At 38.6% G+C, this 22838-nt stretch overlaps 1 protein-coding gene across 2 annotated transcripts in view; it reads right to left on the bottom strand.

Moving 5' to 3' along the window:
* Positions 1-22363, bottom strand: part of KCTD3 (potassium channel tetramerization domain containing 3) — a 52385-nt gene extending 30022 nt beyond the window's left edge. Inside the window, exons 1-9 of one of the 2 annotated variants that reach the window (XM_047704763.1) lie at positions 21853-22363; positions 17488-17541; positions 17182-17227; positions 15089-15162; positions 10721-10779; positions 10367-10447; positions 9301-9441; positions 8787-8877; positions 3806-3996 (exon numbers count right to left, since the gene is read on the bottom strand). In XM_047704763.1, the coding sequence (XP_047560719.1) occupies positions 3806-3996; positions 8787-8877; positions 9301-9441; positions 10367-10447; positions 10721-10779; positions 15089-15162; positions 17182-17227; positions 17488-17541; positions 21853-21935 (820 nt within the window). In that variant the 5' untranslated portion in view covers positions 21936-22363. The remainder of the gene's footprint in view (positions 1-3805; positions 3997-8786; positions 8878-9300; positions 9442-10366; positions 10448-10720; positions 10780-15088; positions 15163-17181; positions 17228-17487; positions 17542-21852) is intronic. The other variant, XM_047704762.1, reaches the window with a different exon arrangement.
* Positions 22364-22838: the final 475 nt, after the last annotated feature.

Genomic DNA, 22838 nt, shown 5'->3' with positions numbered 1-22838 from the left:
GCACTAGCCTTCGATCAAAGCAGAGACCATTTAATCACGGAGACGAACGGGACAATAGAGTTTATGAGCAGACACACATAGATGGCCAGATAGGATTTGATTTTCTCTGTTTTCTCAATGAGAAGGACACAGTGTTAGGAGTCTAAAGAAAAGGCAAACAGCTGAAATAGTCATTCAGGAGAGTGACAGAACTGACAAGGATAATGCCATAGGATTTCTGGGTTGCAGTTAGAGGCCCACCTCAGGGCAGAGGTCATGAATTGAGACTAAGTATTACTGTGTGTGTGTGTGTGTGTGTGTGTGTGCATTTCTTTTCCCTCATCCTATTTAGTTATTCAGGTGGAAAGGTGGATTTGGCCACGTCTGGGATTTTTCCAGGTGAAAACAGCAAAAAAAGTGGTGCAGAAAAATTGAGGCTCTGTTCTGCGGTGACTGCAATGACAGAATCTAAACTTGAAAAAAAAAAGGGAAATACTAAGTGAAGATCCCAGTGTAGTCAGAGAATTTTTTGAGCTGGGGAACTAGAGCTGATAACTTCAACGGAATAAAGGACAGTGACCCAGAAGCAGCTGAACACTACTACACCAAGTACAAGTCCAGATGGCATGAGATCTGAAATCTAGGGAGGTGGGATGGGAACTTGGGAGAGAAGGAAAGGAAAATGGTCTAGAACAGTAATTCTCAAAGTGTGGTATGTGAATCTCTGTGGGTCTCTGAGACTCATTCTAGAAGTCTGAGAGGTCACGACTATTTTATGTAATATTAAAGAACTATTTACTTTTTTTGCTCTCATTATCTCAAGTATACAGAGGAATCTTCCAAACACTATATGACATGATGGGGTCATCATGATGACAGCTAACAGAATCTATGTGTTTATTCTTAAGTTTTCTAGAATTATCTCTGTTGGTAGCTTTAGGATATAACTAACTTTGTAAGTTTCCCCAAGACTAACTTAGTTTGTTCTAAATACTTCCACCATGTTCTAACTGGATGTCTTGGTTTTAGTTGCTATAATCTCTATAATGGCATTTCTGTCCAATAAATTATCTTAAAATCCAAATTTTCCTTGAGCCTACAAAGAAACACAACAAGAAAATAAGTACATTTTGCTGTGTTTTGCAATATTACTATTAAAAATGCTCTGGAAACTTTCATAAGTTTTTTGTTGTTTTGTAGTTTTAAGATTTTACTTATTTATTTGACAGAGAAAGCACAAGCAGGGGGAGCTGGAGGCAGAGAGAGAGAGGGTGAAGAAGGCTCCCTGCTGAGCAGAGAGCCTGATGCGGGGCTCCATCCCAGGACCTGAGATCATGACCTGAGCTGAAGGCAAAGGCTTAACCCACTGAGCCACCCAGATGCACCAACTTTCATGAATTTTTAAAAATTTATCTGAAACTGTTTAAAATATTTTAAAATAAATTTATTTTAATACATTTTTCATCTACTCATTGAAGATTTTTGGCTTCAAAACCAAAACATTAGAACGGGTAGCTGCTCAACCCACAGTGGCACCACCCAAGCCTAAGGGCCAACAAATCCATGCGACCTGGAAGGGGGCCTGGGCCAACACTGAGCCAAACAGGAAATAAATATTAGAAATATTAAAATACCAAATATAAAAATTACCTTTCCCCCAACTTTATAGATGTTGATCACCTGCCTTATTTGCGCTACGCAACAGGACATTTTTGCAAACTGGTGTAATGCCAGTTGTGGGTTCATGGAGACCAAATATTCAGAGTTTAAAGAAAAAAAAAAACTTTAAATGAAGATGTGAAAAAAGTCTTTAAAAGCCAGAAACTGTTCTAAAATTTCACCCTGAGAATGAAAAAGGCCCTGAAGCACCAGACAGGGTAAGTTATGGCACCCGGGCATCTGGAGCGGCGCGCGCCACCGCTGCGAAGCCACGACAGCCTTGAGACGTGACAATGCCGATGCCTGCTAGATGGGAGGTCAGTAAGAGAGGTCACCGCGCTGCCTCTTTGCCGTCACCCAGGAAGGGCCTGAATTAAAGATGGGGCAGACCTATGACACATTGTCAGCAGGGCTACAAACAGATGAATACCCAGCCGTAGCCGACCCTGGGATTTTACTTCTATTAATCTGGCACCAGCACCAGCCAGTCATTAAAGATCTTCTGTGTGAATGTTTGGCCACAAACACATGTGTTGAAATATTCTGAGTGTTCAAAACTTTCACGAATCTCATGCTTTCCCCTAAAACATCCGTGCTGACAGCTGCGCTGACGGCGCAAAGCAGAGTCAGTGAAAACAGCAGGCATCTTAGCACGAGTGAGATGGGGGGAACCCAACTGTTCAGTAATCTTCCAAGTCTGTGCCACACACTCTCAAAGGAAAGAAAAAGAGGCCAGTTTAACTTCAGAATGTCCTTGATGAAGCAGTGTGTATAAAAATTTGTACTAACTAAATCTTAATTTAGTAAATACTAAATCTTAATTTGGTATGCGTTCTTACTATTCTGTGTGACTAGGTACTACGTGTCAAGAAAAAGCATCTTCTGGACACTGGAGCTGAGAGCTAACCTAGCTGTTCTTTTCACAGAATACCATTTTTATTTGAAAGGATGACAAATTCTTCTACTTCAGATTTGAGTACTTGGTAGACTTTCCTTAAAAGTGAACCAAGTAAGTTTTTATTTCAATGATAAAAATTCAATATTTCAAGTGAAAATTAGAATTTTGGAAAACTTATCTGCCACAGTCAATGTGATGGTTTCCCAATATGTAAGAATTCAGGGATGTGGTCAGTGGCTATAGTAATAAGTGTGATTTGGGGTTTTTTGGGGGGGGGATATTGGACAATGAAAGATATCAACATCAGTAAACCAACATTTTCCAAATGACCAATGCATGATGTAACAAAATCATGCATGGATAAAAGATCCATTCAAAGTGTAAAACAGACTGATGAATTTTAACAGTATGCAAAATTCACTGACATGATTTCATATGTTTATGACAGTAGCAAAAAAGAATGTCCATGGTTATCTGAAAAGACTGTAAAAATGTCTTTTCCAACTACATATCTGCATAAATCCAAATTTTCTTCATAAGGTTCAACCAAAAAACATAATGCAGCACACAAATTCACAAACAGGCACCAGAAGTCAATAAAATTTTGAAGAGATTTACAAAACTGTAAACCAATGCCACTCTTCTCACAAATGTTTTTGGAAAACAAAGCTATTTTTCATTAAAATGTTATTCATGTCACCATGCAATGAGTTTGTTATTGCTATTTTTAAACTTATTAATATATATTTATAAAAATTTCAGTCTTAATTCCCATTATGCTAAGTAACAGTAGATATAATCTACACAAGCAAACTCTCTTAGTGGTCCTGAATGACATTTTAAGAGTACGAAGTAGTTCTGAGATTAAAAGGTTTGAGCATATCTGGTCTCGAAGCAACAAATGAGGAAAAGCAAGAAAGTTATTTGCCCATCTTCAGGCCCTAAAGTGTGAGGAACTGGAGAGAAAGTAGTCATCACTTTCTAACTGGGATCCAGGAAAAGCACAGTCTCATGAAGCAGCCAGGTTTCAGCTAGAGCATATTGGTAAAAAGATTCTACCCTCGCTCCTAAAACACTAACTTCTTCCCCCTCTTCCAGATCTTTCCTCTCATATGGGGTGGTCCTATTACCACTGAACCCTGGCAAGATGATGTGGCAGCTCTCCTAAGTAATAGTCCAGGTTAGTTCTTATAAAGATAGGCAATCCTTCTTAAACTTCAGAATATGGTATGTACCAGCAAAATGTAGCATAAACAAGGTTTTCCCTACCAATTTCACTTCCGCTCCCTCCATCCTGGACACTCCATAAGATGATGCTACTCTCTGAAGCAACAGCAACCATTTTGTCTTTGTCTCCATGTGGACCTCCAACCACTTTTGCATTTAAAGCTACTCGCTCAATAGTCCAGTCCAAATATGGACTCGTAAACACTTGTTGCCATCCTGAAGATTCTTTGATTCTGTTAAATAAGAATGGAAACAAAAGTTAGACTCAGCAGCAATTAAACAAATACAAAGAAATGCACCAAAAAACTTAATCACAGCTATATTTATTAAATATAAAATTTTGCCAACGTATTTCCTCTACAAAGCCAGACTGTTACTCCTAAGCTACCTTGTATTTATCCACACAGGACATATAAAGCACTTAAGAAGAAACTAGAGTTCTGTATTTCTCCAAAGAAAAGTTCAGAAAAATCCTTCAAATAGGAAAAAAGTTTTAACAGCTAAAATAAAATAAAAAATATCTTTTACTTTTCTACACAGAAAAGTGTTACCATCATCATCTATTGATAGGAATGGTCAATAAAAATCAGAATTTTAGGATAATTTTTATTCCTTTCAGGTAATTAATCAGTTATTCAGTCATTAACTGAAACTACCTGCAATCAACCCATTATTTTTTTGGTACTTCAGATAATAGGTTAACAATCTATCCAAGCAAACCAAGATAAAGGAGTAATCTGGTATACCACTACACATTCCAATATCCTGGGCAACCAAATGAATAAAATGTAGGGCTTTGGAAACCCTTAGATTTTAAAGGTTTCTTTCTAAATGAAAAAATTTCATGAGCCTATCGATTCCCCATAAATAAAGTCCTACCAAGGTTCAGATTTGCAGTTCAGTGAATATAAATGCTTTTTAATATTTAATTTCTGAAAAACATACTGATAAATTTTTAATAATTTTTTCTGCCTTATCTGAATATAAGTCTTTCAGACACATATTCTACATGATTACACAGCCAGCCTTCATACATTCAGAACTTAAGAGTTATGCAATCACAATGAATGACATAAACTTTAACAAAGGAGTATCTATTTTTAAAGTTACCGAACAACTATGCAAACAAAACTGTAAAGCTTTTATTTGCCTTACCTAAAGAGAATAAACACCCGTGAGGAGAATAAGTACTCATTTAGATATTACCTGACATATTCATCGCAAAACACAAACTTCAGTATTCATAAATGATGGCTACCTAAAGACCTAAATGGAATCACTTCAGCTTCATTTTTGTGTAAAAATGTATGCTAAAGTAATACAACCACAATTCACAAAAGTGCAATTTGGCCTTATTAATTTCAGTAACTAATGATTTCCTTAACCTCAAAGGAATACACAGAAACTATATAATTTTTTTAAAGAAAGCATACAATTTTTCCTAAGCATTGTATGATCTGCAATTACCCACTTTGGCCACCAGATGGGATGTGTTATGACCAACAAATGGAAAAAATCATTTAATAAACTAAACATTTACAAGCACTGAGGTATGAAACATAGGTGCTCTTAGGAACTCCCCAACTGGGCACAAAGCAGGGACTGCCAGCACTTCAAGAATAATGACAATACGCTGCTACATGGATGCGAGCACATACCAGGCTCTTAACAGTTCTCAATAAAGAGATGCTATATTGATTTAATGAGGTGAATGATGTGATTTTGTGATCATTAATTCAGAAATATAACAAAACTGTATGTGATCTACTCTTTCACAGAGATTCTACTTCTAAGTTATCTTTACAGAAATTAAGATATTATAAAATAAAGAGAGGCCAAAAAGAAGAAAAGAATCAGGACCACATATTTGACAGTGATTATAACAATTAGAAAATCTAACTCTATTGATATGACACTTTTGTTTTTAAGTTAAAATTAAACACAAAGATTAGAAAAATGTATGCTTTATGATTTTCCATACAAATAATACAAAACTGAAAATAAATAAAACAAGACAGAATGAGCTCTGAACAGTACTCCATCTCTTTTCCTCACTCCTGCTCACTGAACCAACACTATGAAATCAGGACAGCTATGCATTTTCCACATCATAATCTTAAAAAAATACAGTGGAGGAGTCATGTCCAACAACATTCTGAAACTTAATGCAAACACAGTGTACATCAAATTGTATGGGAATAAATAAAATACATCAGAAAAACAGAAGACAGTCTAAAATCAGACCCAAGTATACATATAAATATAAAGCAAAATAAAGAAGGGCATTCAAATTCAATATAGAAGGTAATTTATGTGATAAATAACTAGAACATAATTAGTTACTACCCACTTGCAAGAAAAGAAAAGAGATTCCTAAATCTCACACCATAAACCACAAGTAAATAAATTCTACATGGATTAAACGTCTAAAAAGAAATGCAAGCTCCAAGAGGGAAGCAATTTACAACTACTTTCTGGGGCGCCTGGGACACAGTTAAGCAAGTGACCAACTCTTGGTTTTGGCTCAGGTCCTGATTTCAGGGTCCTGAGGTCAAGGCCCATGTGGAGCCCCGTGTCTGTTCTGGTCTGGTCAGGCTCTGTGCTCAGCATGGAGTCTCCTGGAGACTCCTCCTCCCTCTGCCCCTCCCTCTCATGATCTCTCTTTCTCTCAAATAAATCTTTGGGGAAAAAAAGGAAACAAATCTTCATTAATAAATATATATAAAAAATAAAGCCTGAGAATGTAGAAAATTAGTGAATCTAGGTGAGAACATACCGGGGTTCCATGTACTATTTCATTTTTTAGGGTTTTAAATTTATTAATACAAAAAGCTGTGGAAAAACAACTTGTGGAAAAGATTATGCTATTTAAATAATTTGAGTATTTCTTTTGAAATCTTTTTATTGCCACTGTGTTAAATGATTTAACTGTACATGAGGAAATGTAATATATCCTCAATTGTTTTCCTTTGTCACTATGCGTATTAGTCTGTCATCAGTGACATCCAGTGAAAGCAAAGGTAGGTCATAGTCAAAAGCAAATGCAAAGAATGGAAGATGTAACAACATCCTTCTTTTTGTATTTGTCATTCGCTGAGTAAAACTGTGTAATTTAACTGCATGCCTCTGTGCCTCTGTCTGGCAAGTAGCAATCTTTAGCACTGCTGAGCAGTAACATAAGTTACACCTGGATTTATTGTAACTGTTTCATAATTCCTCTGGAACTCCTTATTATCAATAAAAATATGTATATAATATATGAACAAATTAAAAAGTAAAGTCTAAAACAGTTTTCTCAATTTAGATCCAAAAGTTAAGTTCAAAACACTTCCTAAGGAAAAGAAAATCCTTCTTTCAAATCAGTCTTGCTTCATATAAAAGTCATCCCCCAAAGAAATCACCCGAAGTCATTTCCACAGGATTTGCTAACTGGAATAAAAGCAAAGAATGCTCTCAGAATGAAAAGTTGGCACTGAATCCCTACTGCAATGAAAACATAAAGCAGAGATTACCATTACAAAAGGCTTTTTTTTTTTAATTTTTGTTTATTTGTTTGACAGACAGAGATCACAAGTAGGCAGAGAGGCAGGCAGAGAGAGAGGAGGAAGCAGGCTCCCTGCTGAGCAGGGAGCAGGATGTGGGGCTGGATCCCAGGACCCTGGGATCACGACCTGAGCCGAAGGCAGAGCTTTAACCCACTAAGCCACCCAGGTTCCCCTACAAAAGGCTTTTTTACACATATGGCAAACCTTCCATAAACTTAGATTAAAAAAATAAATCTGGATCCCTTTTTTTTTTTTTTTTAGATTTTATTTATTTATTTCTTTGACAGACAGAGATCACAAGTAGGCAGAGAGGCAGGCAGAGAGAGAGAGAGGAGGAAGCAGGCTCCCTGTGGAGCAGAGAGCCCGATGAGGGGCTCATTCCCAGGACCCTGGGATCATGACCTGAGCCGAAGGCAGAGGCTTAACCCACTGAGCCACCAAGATGCCCCTAAATCTGGATTCTTAAAATGTATCTATAAACTTTAGAAGACCTATTAAATATTTTTACCCTATTATGGCTCTTTTTTCTTATCTAAACTCAACAGTGACAAAATGTTTATATATTATTTTTCAGCACTTAAGTGGGATCATAGTCTAAGCTAGAATATCACAACCATTTATGTGCTTCTACACCATTCTGTCATCATAACATTGTCTGCAGTGATTCTGAACTAAGAATCCTATACCTTCCCCAATTTAAAAACAAAAATCACTGGTCTATACTCTTCCTCATTCTCTTTTAGTTTCTGAGAATGCAAGAATTAATAAAACCAAACTGTGTCTGTGTGAGCCTCACACATTATAGATATTAAACTGTATCACTTATCCCCACAACTGTCTTGCTTCCCTACCTCATTCCCAGCTATTTGGTAGTCATGACCAATGCAGAGTCTCACTACCCCCAAGTATAGAGTACAAAAGACTGAAATCATTATTCACAGAAAATCACAGGGCTCACATTAATAATTCTGCCTAGTCATTTAGTACAACAGTTATGTGATTCAGAGGTTGTATATAATAAGCAAAAAAAAGTAACTTCTGGGGCACCTGGGTGGCTCAGTGTGTTAAAGCCTCTGCCTTCGGCTCAGGTCATGATCTCAGGGTCCTGGAATTGAGCCCCGCAGCAGGCTCTCTGCTCAGCAGGGAGCCTGCTTCCTCCTCTCTCTCTGCCTGCTTCTCTGCCTACTTGTGATCTCCGCCTATCAAATAAATAAATAAAATCTTAAAAAAAAAAGGTAAATTCAAGATAGCTTAGTTATATCGGTTGATAGCAAGTGGGAAATAGACAAAGGCTATCTGTAAATCTTACCAATTAGCTATAAAAATTAAAACAAACTAAATCCAATGAAGAGATACAGAAGTAGGCAAGATATGCAGGGAAAAAAATGACAAGCCACTCTTAAGTCTATAAATATAAAATCACAGTTATTAAAAACCACCCTATCTCCACAAGCAAACAATTACTAATTATACAGTACCTGTAACATACAGCAAAATGGGCATATGCAGCTACGATCCAGTTGTGATGGCCAGCAACTATTAGCACCTTTCGTGGATCCACAGGAAATCCTGTTGGTTTTCGAAAAAGAAATACTTTATGTTCTAAAGCAGGGGATGCTAAACTATGGCCCATGGGCTGATTCTAGGCTTCTGCCTGTTTGGATAAAGTTTTGCTGAAAGAGACATGCACATTTGTTCACATGTTGTCCTTTGCTGTTTCCACGCTGCAATGGCTGAGTTGAACAGTTCAGACAGAGCCGAAATGTTTACTGTCTGTTTCTTTACATAAAAAGTTTGCCAATCCCCAGAGGCTGAGAGCAAACAGATCACCACACACTTCTGAAATAAAAATTACGTTCAACGAGATTTTTCAAGATATAAATGTTAAAAAGAAAGATGAGGCAAAGATTACATTTTTAAAAAATAATTACTCAGTGTCACTCAGAACTAAAAACATACGCATTTTTGTCTATTTCTGCGGCCTTTGCTTACCTAGCCGCACAGTCTCTTCTCCTGTTCCAGAGAGAGCAGGCTGGGCTCCGTTCCCCCGAGCTTCACCTTCTGCAGAATTCAGGCCATTCCTAGAACCAGCAGAGGACCTAGTTGTGTTGTTTATTTTACGACTGGGGATACCTATAAAAAGAAACAATAAGATAAATTTATTTCTAAGTTCCACCTACTAAAAATTTAAAATTTTACATGGTATCAAAGAAATATACAAATGTGAATTTCATCATAGCCAAAACATATCTTCCAATATAGCAATTTATTGCAAATAATTACCATAAAAAAACAACAAAAATGAAAATGAATTAAGTTCTTTCAACAGCTTTCTGATATTTGACGTCCTATGTGATAAATAAAATGAAGATTTATCATACTGCATACCATTTCTACCTAGCTCTAGGTTACCGAACTCAGTCATTGATTCATTCAGTCTATCGCCAGTGTTCGCATTTACCGTACGGAAGCTTTGTGTGCGGTACAACTTAATCATGGCAACTTCTTTACAGCTTATTGTCAATGTCTTTTATTTGACAGGGCAGTCTTTTTTGGAAGGAAATCTTGCTCAGAAGCCCACCTTAACACAGGTAAAGGCAGACTCTATTAACTGACCAAGGTTGGGGCGGGGACGACACACGATCCACTGCCTCTTTCCTATATACTGACCTATTTCTGCAGAGCTCCTGGGGTTCTACCAAAAGGACAACTGACTGACAACCAGTGCTCTGATACCGGGGTTGGCAAACAATGGGCCATGGCTGTTTACGTCAATAAAGCTGTACTGGTCCACCCATTTATTTCCATAGAGCGTACGGCAGAACTGAGCTTGTAGTTAGTTCACAAGCCTGTCTGGCCTTTTACAGAAAAGAAGAAGTCTGGCACATCCCTGCTCTAACATACAGTATGACTTCTGTTAAATTTAAAGTTCGCAACATTTCCAGTATATTTTTACGTGAGAAACTCAATAATCAAAACAGAGATTTTCTAATATACGTGTTTGTACTTGCTTACAGATAAAAACCATTTTTCAAAAGACTAAATCAATGAGAAGTACCTGGCGGAGGCAAGTAACCATGGAAAAGGACACTGCCGCAAGACGAGCGCTCCAACTCCTCACATAAGAGAAGCCTTCTTACTGAAAACATTTCAAAGCACACTTGTCAAGAGTACATGCAAACAGAAAAACAGCACTCCATTTTTATTTTCTCTAGTTCAAGAGGATAAGGAAAGAAAAGGGAAATGTTTAAGTTAAATCAATTGACATCTATTTACTATGAAAAACCACAAAAAGTAAGCACACTGAACTAGTCCATCAAAAAACAGGACCTAGTATAAAATATATTTCATTAGGCAAGTTTGCTACATGAAAGGTCAAATCATAAATATAAAATATCAGGACAACACATACCTAATGGAGTGATTCCATAAAATTCTGCTTCATGCCTGAGAACATTAATACTCACTCCCCTACAAAGAAAAAACAGATAAATGATATATATCCCCAGTAGCAGCAACTTGGATTATCATCTGAAGAGGAAGAAGAAGTACTAGGTTCTTAATGTGAAAAAAGTATAAGGCTTTAAAACTTACTTTATTCCTAGTATCTTCAGTCATTTTAAAATGTCTAAATAAAAAAACTGCAAGCCAAGAAAAACAGTTCCTTACATAAAAACCATTCCTATGCAGATGAATTGGGTGACTCAGAGATTAGGGCTTCAAAGGTCTAGTATAAGTTAATTATCAGTAAGTACCTAATAGGGCAAACGAGTAGAAATCATTCTTGTATAGCATTAATCGCTTTTCTATTTTCATAGTAATTATTTCTACACATATTTTAAGTGCCCCAATTACACTGTAAAGCTCCCTACAAGCATGACCTCCTTCTATTTTTGTATACCTCACATAGTGCTTATATATAATAATTATGTAATAAATATTTATTGAACAAAGAAATTCAGATAAGTGTTTCTCCTCTCATTAGAACAAAAATAAAAGCAAACTATAAAGTAAGAGGAGGGGGAAAAAAGACTAGCCTTAGAAAAAGTTAGGCTAGGGGCGCCTGGGTGGCTCAGTGGGTGAGGCCTCTGCCTTCGGCTCAGGTCATGATCCCAGGGTCCTGGGATCAAGCCCCGCATAAGGGCTCTCTGCTGAGCAGGGAGCCTGCTTCCCTTCCTCTCTCTCTGCCTGCTTGTGATCTCTGTCTGTCAAATAAATAAATAAAATCTTTAAAAAAAAAAAAAAAGGAGAGAAAGAGTTAGGCTAACCAGAAGATGTCATAGTATAGTCAAATAATATGAAAACAAAAAGTAAAAACAACAGAAGATTAAGAGTTTACGATACTTTAAAAAAAAAAGTTTACAATACTAATGATTCATTTTAGATTTCAGTTATAATTTGTCCTTACTTAAAAAATATTAACTGGAAAGAAATCAGTCAGCATCACTACAGATTCCATGGAAATTAAAAGGACAATAAAAGAATACTATGAACAATTCTATTCCCACATAGCTGATAACCTAGATGAAATGAACCTGGACCAATTCCTTTAAAGACACAATTTGCCAAAACTCACGCAAGAAAAAAGAGACAATTTGAGTAGACCTATACCTACTAAAAGAACTAAATCAATAATAATATAATCTTCCAAAACAGAAAGTAACATACCCAGAAGGACTCACTTGTGAATCTTACCAGACATTTAAGGAAGGAATCATACCAATTCACTAAAATCTCTTTCAGAAGAAAGAAAACAAGGGAATACTTCTTAACTCATTTTATGAGGCCAGCATTACGCTAATACCAAAACCAAAGACGTTATAAGAAAACTACAGACTAGTATCTCTCATGAACACTGATGTAAAAATTCTCAACAATGCCATATGGCAAAAAAGTGAAATAAAGGCACACAGAGTGGAAGAGAAGACATACAACGGTTATTCACAGATGGCATGATTATCTGTGTAGAAAAATCCAAAAACATAGACAAAAATCTCCTGGAACTAATAAATGATTATAGTAAGGTTGCAGAATACAAGGTTAGTATAAAGAAGTCAATTGCTATGTACCAATAATGAATAATGGAATTGAAAATTAAGAACATAATACTACTTATGTTAGCAGCAAAAAAAAAAAAAAAAAATTAAATACTTAGTTATAAATCTAACAAAAACTATGTAAGGTCTTTATGAAGCAAAGTACATAACTCTAGTGAACAAAATCAAAGAACTAAACAAACAGAAAGGTATTCCATGTTCATGGATTAAAGATTCAGTATTTTGAAGATGTCAGTTCCTCTGAACTTCATTTAAAATTCAATTAAATCCTAATGAAAATTCTATCAAGTTATTTTATGGATAATGACAAATTGATTCTAAAGTTTATATGGAGAGTCAAGTCCCCCCAATAGGAGAATAAAATTGGAGGACTGCCAGTACGCAACTATAAGATTCACCGTAAAGCTAATAGTAATCAAAGCAGTATGGTATTGGTGAAAGAAAAGGTAATCTGAAAAGTCAACATACTATATTTTTCCCAATATATTACTTTCTAGAAAAGGAGCTAATAAAAAGATCAATGACTGCACAGAGTGGGGACCAACAGGCAGAGCACAAAAGATTTTTAGGGTAGTGAAAATACTTTGCATGACATTAAAATGATGGACATGGGTCATTATACACTTGTCTAAACCCACAGAATGCACAACACCCCGAGTTAACTATAATATAAACTATGAGTTTTCTCTGGTTATGATGTTGATAGTGAGAGAAACTATGTATGTGTGGGACTAGGGCAGGAAATACATGGGAGATCTCTTTTCCCACTCTCAATTTTGTTGTAAACCTGAAACTGCTCTGAAAAAGTCTTTCAAGAAAAAAAAATCCCTGTATTTAATAAACATATGCAACTTCAGTGTTAAATTGCTTTTATTTGTCACTGGTTGTGACTGGTTTAACACAGGAACAGTTCAACCTTTCTTACTCTAGTTCGATACCCTCTGCGTTAACAGTAGCGTAGACTGGCTAATTACAAGGAGGCTCAGGACACAGCAGTTCTTGAGAACGCCAGTCTCCTGAGGAGGACAAAGAAACAAACATGTAATTGTAAGTGTGATAAAGGCATCACAACAATTTTATGGAGGGTAGAGAATTAGAGAACACAGTATTTTTAAAATTCCTTCCTATCTTCTTTCAAAAGGTAACACTCCGACAATTTTAATGTGCTGGGCCTCTTCAAGTGAAACAGGGGGGCAATTTGCAAGTAGAACCTCAGTAAATGCAGATACTTAATTCTAACTAGTTCTGCCTTTCCTGAGTTATCTAATGGTGGATTAATCAATAAGGACACTGACTAGAAGTAAATTTAGGCTTCTTTAATCAAATGCTAGGGGTCAAAATAATTCTACTCAAGAAGTAAGCAGTTAGTAATTTATATGCCACTTCCATCTAGACCAAGAAAACAAACAAAAAGCTCCAATGAACTTTTTTATTCATTCAGTAAGTATCTATTGAAAAGCTACTATATGCACTATTTTAACACTGGAAAAATCCCAGGAAACAAACTAGACCAAAATATTGTTCACCTTTAAGGAACCCATATTCCAGTGAATAGAAGTCAAAAATCATACAGTATTATAAAGAAGCAGGTAAAATAAACCACAGAATTTTTTTTTAATTTCTTTAAAAGATTTTATTTTTAAGTCATCTCTACACCCAAAGTGGGGCTCGAACTCACAACCCTGAGACCAAAAGTCACAAGCTCTACCAACTGAGCCAGCCAGTCACCCCTAAACAACTAGAATTTTAAAAACTGTATCTAAAAAAGTATAAAGAGATGCTCAGTGAAAGTTCACTGGGAATATACAGAATAAAAGAATAATAAGATCCAAATTAGATTGTAAATTCTTGGTAGGAATCCAGACTATGGCAGGCAAAGTTACAAAGTTAAAGAAATAGTTTAAGTGGTCATTCATTTATCTACAAAAACCCATGTTAGATCCTGAGAATATATAGGATAATGCTTGCCCTGTTGGAATTTAAAGTGGAACAGAAGAGAGACAGGAATACGTGTAAGGAATGCTGCGGTGGTAGCAGGACAGGAAACCAGGAAGACCTGTATTAGGTGGACACAGCAGGGATCACTGAAGAGGTCTGGATTAAGCCAAGACAGAAAAGGGTGAAACTGTCAAAGCAAGAGAAATTCAGCAGAGGCAAGAGCACAGAGAGCCTTAAGAAACAATAAAGTCCAAAGTCCCTAGCCATTAATCCAAGAACATATTAAATGAGAGGGTTTTTGGTTTTTGTTTTTAAGATTTTTCATTTATTTGAGAGAGAGAGACAGAGCGAGAGAGGGAGCACAAGCAGGGGGAGTGGGAGAGGGAGAAGCAGGCTTCCCCGAGCAGGGGCTCGATCCCAGGAGCCTGGGATCATGACCTGAGCCGAAGGCAGACACTTAATGACTGAGAACCCAGGCACCCCTTAAATGAGAGTTTTAAGCAGGTAGCAACCAGATGAGATCTGTATTTGTAGAAGGTAATGTTGGCTACAGTATGGAAAACCAATCAAAGGAACTGAAGACTGAAGGCAGGAAACTGGTTAGGAAGCCGCTGGGAGCAGTCTAGAGGAAGAGAGAGGATAGGATGGTCTCTGTTGAGTATAATTTGGAGAAAACTTTCAAGCAAAAATAATTGGGGGGGGGGGGACCTTCCTCTCCACAAAATATACCTTCAGAAGTACATACCTATCAATAAGAATTTACTTTAAAAGGATTCATTTCTTACCGTAAGTCTAGTTCTTTTGTCCGAAGAAAATTTAAAATGGGTGCAAATGCTGCTGGATCTCGATCAATAAATATCTATAAAAGAAGAATTATTTTTTTAAGAATTGTTTTATTTTCAAATTAAAAATAAACTAACATAAATATGTGTAATACAAACTTAGGGAATGAACACTAAATTATTTAAATACTGTATTTCCTTGATTCCACTTTTAAATTTGAGTATTTCTAAAGTTGGAATGCAATTTTAACTCTGTGCATGTAATGTAGTACTGTCTCCCCACCGCAAAAACCTATTATTATATTGATAATATTTTAATTTGTAGGAAAAATGGCATGTATTTATTGGTATCTTTGGTAAAAGTGACACCCGAGGGGGAATTTTTATCTGACATTTACTAGAATTCAGTAAATATTTCAAGAACATCATGCACATGTAACACCTTCTTATATTAATTATTGGCGACATAACTTGTGATTCATATGTGAATCATTCAAACAACAATGTACTTTTGTAAGACAGGGGTAATCAAGGAAAGTAAAAACTGCGCACTGCTGTCAAATAGAGAGGGGCACCTGGGTAGCTCAGTCAGTTAGTCATTTGCCTTTGGCCCAAATCATAATCTCAGGGTTCTGGGACTGAGCCCAGTGTGGGACTCCCTGCTCAGCGGGGGAGTCTGCTTCTCCCTCTGTCCCTGCCCCACCCCCACTCCTGCTCCAGTGCACTCTCTTCTCTCTCTCTCTCAAATAAAATCTTAAAATAAAAACTGGAAAAGAATACTATTCCCCTAACACCTTTACATCCTATTATCCCAATTTCTTCAAAAGCTAGGGATGGGGGATGATGACAAAAAACATTTCTTAAAACACAGTATACATACCAAGAAAATAAAATTCTTTAGAAAATGTGAGATATATAATTGATAACTTTCTACAGGAATGTATACCAGTGCTATTTTGGATCATAAAACCGCAACACCTCTTAAAGCTTAGGTTAGTCAGCTAGACAGGGGAATGGTCGCTTCCGGTAAAGCTCTTAATACTATAATTATGTTTATACAATGAATGAGGCTGTTCTAACTTCATAAATTCTTGCTTTTGTTTTCATTAGAACCAATGAGAAGCTGGAGAAACACTGCAGATCAGATGTAGAGAACCTTACTCCTGTTATCTTTTCTATAATCTCATACGGACAAACCTGCCTTTTGCTGTCTCATTTCATAGGCAAATCCCATCACAGCAAAGAAATACCTCTGGCCAGTTTGTTGCCTCCATTGAGAAAGCTTTTTTTTTTTTTTAATGAGTACTAGCCATTTATTTTATATACCACGCTGCACACAGTGCAAGTGCTTTTTAAATGCATAAGCCAGTATTTTTATATAAAACCTAACTGTTCTTTCCTTCCCTCCTTTCCTCATTTGCTGTACGAGTCCTTCAGGTTATTCGCCAACAAACAGAAACCACAGGACTTCACTAATTAACAAATCTTAGCATTCTAACTCAGTATCAAAATATTTTAGTATTTATATTCACCTATTTATTGTTAAAGTTTTAGTTAATGATTAAAAAAAGTACTTCCACGGGCGCCTGGGTGGCTCAGAGGGTTGAGCCGCTGCCTTCGGCTCAGGTCTTGATCTCAGGGTCCTGGGATCGAGCCCCGCATCGGGCTCTCTGCTCAGCGGGGAGCCTGCTTCCTCCTCTCTCTCTGCCTGCCTCTCTGCCTGCTTGTGATCTCTCTCTGGGTGTCAAATAAATAAATAAAATCTTTAAAAAAAAAAAATAAAAAAATAAAAGTACTTCTTCTCTGGACAATGTAAGCTCATATCCTCACGTCCCTCTAATCACACATACTTAAGTTGTTATATTCACTATTCCATTTAGAGTTCCTGTCTATTAACTATAGAAAAACTATATACAACAAGAAATTAAACTTTTTAAGTACATATATGTCACTTTCATTTAGCGGTTATTACAAGATTAGCTTTTCTGTCTGTTTTCTTAGAGTCACATTATATAGACCCTTATTATATAAAGGGTCAAGCATTGCAAGCATCAGTTGATTCAATTTAGAAACATGTATCAACATATTACACTCACAGCACCAGTTTCATCTCGAAGTGTTGAAATTCTTCCACTCAGCAAACTAGAAGACATGAATAAGCCAGAGTTAGTTCTTAAAATCTGACTATGAATAAAATGTATTAATTATTTATCAAACATCAAAGACCAATACAAATGAATCATCCTATCTCCAAAGTAAAATAAAAAATTTTTAATTCTATTTTAAGAGTTTAGATTTTTTTATCCAAGAAATAAAAACATTAACCAGGAAAAGGGAGGTTTTTTTTATTATTTTAATGATCCAGTTCTATAAAAATGGTATTAAAGAATTACATGAAATACCTGGAAAAAAAAGAATCTGGAATCCACATAAGAGTTTGTCTTGAGGTACTAAATCTGCAATTAAAAATTATCTGTTATTGTGAATAAGGACATGATTTGAAATTTCAATATTCGCTAACCTGCTTTAATATGCTGGCTAATAATTTACAAGTTGTTACACAGCTATAGCTATATCAATAGTGTACATTCATTATTTTAAAATTTCTCCACTTTCAATTCAGAGTTAAGATTATTCAAAGAGCTCTCAACAAAATCAAATAATTAGCTGACATATACTGCTTCTTATAACCCTACTTTCCAGCATGCCCATCTGAAGAATCAACATCAAGTCCATCACAACAAATCCGAACTTCTCAACTTAACATTCAAAATTATCGTTGGGTCCTGTTTCATCTTTCCAACACGAATGTCGTCCCATCTAATAAGACAATACTTCAATACCCCAGACAATTCGTGCTTCTTACCATTTCAGTATCTTCACCTCCATCCATTTTTTTTTTAAGATTTTATTTATTTATTTGACAGACCGAGATCACAAGTAGGCAGAGAGGCAGGCAGAGAGAGAGGAGGAAGCAGACTCCCCGCGGAGCAGAGAGCCCGATGCGGGGCTGGATCCCAGGACCCTAAGATCATGACCTGAGCTGAAGGCAGAGGTTTTAACCCACTGAGCCACCCAGGCGCCCCTCCATCCATTTTCTTGACACCACTCAGATGATAGCTTCTCCTTAAAGGCTTTTCCAAATATTCTATCCTATATTATCTTTTTGAGCTTTTGTTGCATTCATTCATTCAAAAACTGCTCAGTAAGTAGCTCACTGTTCTGAGGTGAACTGCCATTTGATCAAGTCCAAGTTGTCTCAGTAGCACCAGTTCTGGGGGACTTTATCCCAGTCTACTGCAGCCAACTACCTGTTGCTGTTGCCATCGCGTGTCCTCAAACAGAAGAGAGCCTAAGAGACAGCTTTGTTCCTCCACATTCATTATCTAACACTATTATCACTGCTTTAAAGCAGTCCCTGTGCCCATTAACCAGATTAAGAGAGAATCCAAGCAGTTTATTCTTCAAGAAACCAAGGCAAATTTTCCTAAATGTGTATCTTATCTTAAGAGAAACTGAGGAACAGATTACAACAGTCAAAGGAAACTGACTAGGCCAAATAAATAAAAGCCAAGTCCAGTAAATGGCAAACTGAAGGATAAAAGGATCCACTGCCCAAATTTAAAAAAAAAAAAAAATGATAATAATATTAAATCACTGTATTCTGGAGGGTATCACATTAATTCTAAATAAGGTCATTATAATTTATGATCTTTCACATTTACTGATTATTCAGCAAATTATCTGCCAGGTAACTCAGATTCTGTGTTACTTAGAAAATTACACAGGTCTGCTTAAAGTTGTATTAGCAATTTCAATTAAAATCAGCAGTTTGGGGTAGGTTTAACAATTCAAAAACTCTGGGCAAAGGGACTGGATCCTCACCCCACCAATTTCTTTCTTTTTTCAAACAAGAGGAAGACAAATGGGAAAAACACACACAAAAAAACAAAAAACAAAAAACCCAGAGACATTTAAAACTAAGATCCAAATATGACTTCATAAAAATGACATTTAAAATTACATATGACAAGCATAATTTTCTGCAATATATTTGAAAGCCTTTTCTAATTTTTTTTTATTATTTCATACCCACAATGTGCCAAGAAAATGCCATATAAAAGATGTGGTATACATATACAATGGACTATTACTCAGCCATCAGAAAAATGAAATCTTAACCATTTGCAACGACACGGATGGAACTAGAGGGTATTATATGCTAAGCTAAGTAAGTCACTTCTCTCATGAGGCCTCAAATCATACCCATTCATAACAGAATTAATCACAAATTGAGTCATATTAGGTTTCTTTCACTTCTTTAGGGTTTTTTTTGGTAAATAATGTTAACTCTAAATGAAACCTCATCTTCTCTATTTCCTGAATCACCCATTACATGTAAAATAAATCATAAAAATCATTGCTCATTTTTGTAATTCCGTTGAGTATTTCCAGTTTCACATCCTGGGGTGGGGGGGGGCGCGGCCACACGGAAGACACAACAGTAACAACAACACACATCTTAACCTGTAACATATGCTTCTCTGCTCACAGTACACTCTCCTTTTGAGTTTTACTCTATCACCTCAGAGCCTACTTTCATTCTATGCCACAGGTGGTTCTCCCAGTGGCAATTCCTCAACTTTAATGACAATGAAATCGGAATTTTTTTTTCCTTTACAATGATTTAAGTGATTGTGTTAATATGTTCTGTACAACATATACAGATGCCTTCTGAATCCCTTCTAGCCCTAAAACACTCCCAAGAGTCCATGATAGAAAGTAACTCAAGAAAATATTCTCAGAATGCCTGGAGCTGGATGTTCTATTTTTCTATAGGTCATGTTATTATTTATTTCATAAACTGTGTCATGTTAGCAAATTTAAAGTTCGTGGTATTTTTACTTAATTTTCATTCCTATCTAACAACTTTCATCTTTTCTAAATTGTTCAATCTAATAATACATTTACCTTATTTAGTATTCTTTGCCAATAGAAGGAAAACCTTAGGGGCGCCTGGGTGGCTCAGTGGGTTGGGCTGCTGCCTTCGGCTCAGGTCATGATCTCAGGGTCTTGGGATCGAGTCCCGCATCGGGCTCTCTGCTCAGCAGGGAGCCTGCTTCCCTCTCTCTCTCTCTTTCTCTCTTTCTCTCTCTGCCTGCCTCTCCGTCTACTTGTGATCTCTCTCTGTCAAATAAATCTTTAAAAAAAAAAAAAGAAGGAAAACCTTAGATCCTATTATGATCTTGTTCTATACACAGTTAAAAAAAAATAAAATGTTCCAGCTCCAAGATGGCTGCCTTTTATGATTTAAAAAATGTAAACTGAACTCTACACTCATTAACAAGAATTCACTCGTTCAACCACCCACTTTCAACATACAGTAAATAACAACATATTTAATTTTTATCATACTAGCGTTATGTCCTTCAGAATGCCTGAAAAAAGATGTCCACAATCTCTAGCAATTAGGAACCAGGGCCGGAATTTTAAATGACTCTAGTGCTACTCCTCAGTATTAACATACACTCTAGGCCAACTCTTGTGGAATAGTTGGCCCATTTTTTGCATCCGGAAGTTACCAAACATGCAAAATTTTCATGTGATTTTAGGGAAAAAATCCATTTCTTACATTAGGAGACATAAATGTTCTCCAAAAGACCGGTATCTATATAACACAATAATGTAGTATCTTATCTTACACTGTTTAACAGTTTTGTTTCCGGAAGTGAGGGAAAAGAACAGGGAAAGAATGAAGAATTACTGTTCCTTGTGCTGAATTTTCTAGCACACTTAGAAAATGATTAAATGTTTAGGATTAAAACATGATACATTTTATTCCTACGGCCCACACTGCTGCTGTTTTGCATTTTAAGAAATATTAGTTAAGTTTTACATGTTGAAACCCTTTCACATTCTCGAGCATTTCCTCGTTCATCTCCTACCAAGCTTTAAACTCAACCACCCCTTCTTTCCAACAGAGCTGGCAAAGTCCCATTTCTGAGAAGAGTGACTCATAAACCATAGCAAATCCACCAAAAATGATCCCTCCCCACCCCAACAAGGGCACAGACACGGACTGGAAAGCAGAGAGAGGATAAAGAGGTTTCGGTCTGTCTACTCTGTGCCACTGTGCCAATATCCAAGGCTTTCCAGAACTGTTAAAACTGCAGTTCTGGACCCCACTGCCCTGCAAGTTGAACAGATCGTCCAAAGCCATGCACCCAGAAACTGAAAATAAACAACAACGTACTGCCAATCTACTGCACCCCATCCACCGAAATCCTGAGATTACAAACCCTCCTTAATTAGGAGGGGAAAAGAGCACTGCCCTCCTCACCCGAGCCAACCGACCCCCCGTTGCCCGGAGAGAAGGCGGGTTCATCTGCAAGAGCTAAACCACGAGGCCAGGCTTCTACAAAATAAATTCCTCAAATACACTGTAAGGTGAGGTTAGGAAGGCCTCTTAATGTTCCTCTTGGGCCGATAGCTCAGAAAGGGGGAGGGACTAGGATGGCATTCTAGGAAGGCGACTCGGGCACATGGGCCCGGCTCGCGCTCATTCCAGAGGCCCTGCAGCCGCTCCTCCCGGGGCCCAGACTTCAGCTCGAGTCCCGCCGACATTCCTCCCGCCGGGAGGGCCCCCCGCGTGCCCCACCTGGCTCGGCTCCCCGCTTCGCCCCTGTCCCCGCGACACCCGGCCCCCGTCGGCCCCCTGCAGGCCGCCCGCGGCATCCCGGCCCGGAGCCCCTTCTCCGCCGACTCACCTGGTCCCCCCCACGTTCAGCTGCACGATCTCGCCGCTGCCGGCCGCCGCCGCGGCAAAGCCGCCGCAGTGCCCTCCCGCCATCTCCGGCGTTTCGGGGCGCGCACGCCGCCCGCCCTCCCCGGCCGGGGCCGTCGAGCCCGCAGCGGGAGCCCGAGGCGGCGGCGGCGGAGGCGGCGGCGGCGGCGGAGGCTGTGGCTGGGCCAGCGGGGCGGTGGCGGCGGCCGGAGGGCGGGAGGTGCGCGGAGCCTCCCCCACCTCCCCCGCGGCCGGACCGAGCTCCCTTGCCGCCGCCTCTTCCCCTCCGCTCCCGCAGCGCGGGAGGGCGGCCCGGCCTCCGCCTCTCGCGGCCTCCAGGCCGCAGGGCCGGCCCGGACCTCTCCTAGCGCTCAGCCGCCGCCGCCACCGCCACCGCCACGGCGGCCGCCGCAGCCCGCCTGGGAGAAGGGGTCGCCGCTGGGGACAAAATACCGCAGCGCTCGCCCTTCGCCCGCCCCTGCCGCTAAGGAGGTGGAGGAGGAGGAGGAGGAGGAAGGAAGGGCCGGGGAGGAGCTTCCCAGCCCCGCGGAGCCGGCGCGAAGGGAGGTGAGGGAATGCGCTCCTGGCCCGCCGCCCGCTCGGGCGGGATTCCGAGTCTTTCCTCCTCCCCGCGCGCTCCCGGCCTGTTCCCTTTCACATGTAAGGTTTTCGGACACCCGGAGTCGGGATTCCCCGGTTTGGGGGCAAGTCTGGGCAGCCTGCCCTTAAGCAACTTTATTTATTGTCTCCTTTCTCCACACGGATTTGGGAGGTGAAGGAAGTTTCCCGAGCGCTAGTGGACGATGCCTGGACGTCGAAGGTGTCCGTGCTGTGAACATTCGGGGATTTTATAACTTGTTTACAGCGTTTACCGCAGCAAGTTCGTTACCGTATTACCCTCTTCAGTCTCCACGCTGGCCCCCCAAGCAGTTTTGTTTTTTGTTTTGTTAAGCAGGGAAGGAAACAAAA

Source organism: Lutra lutra, chromosome 15 (genome assembly GCF_902655055.1).
Source record: "Lutra lutra chromosome 15, mLutLut1.2, whole genome shotgun sequence".
NCBI lineage: Eukaryota > Metazoa > Chordata > Mammalia > Carnivora > Mustelidae > Lutra > Lutra lutra.
This window is presented reverse-complemented; position numbering and strand designations above follow the sequence as displayed.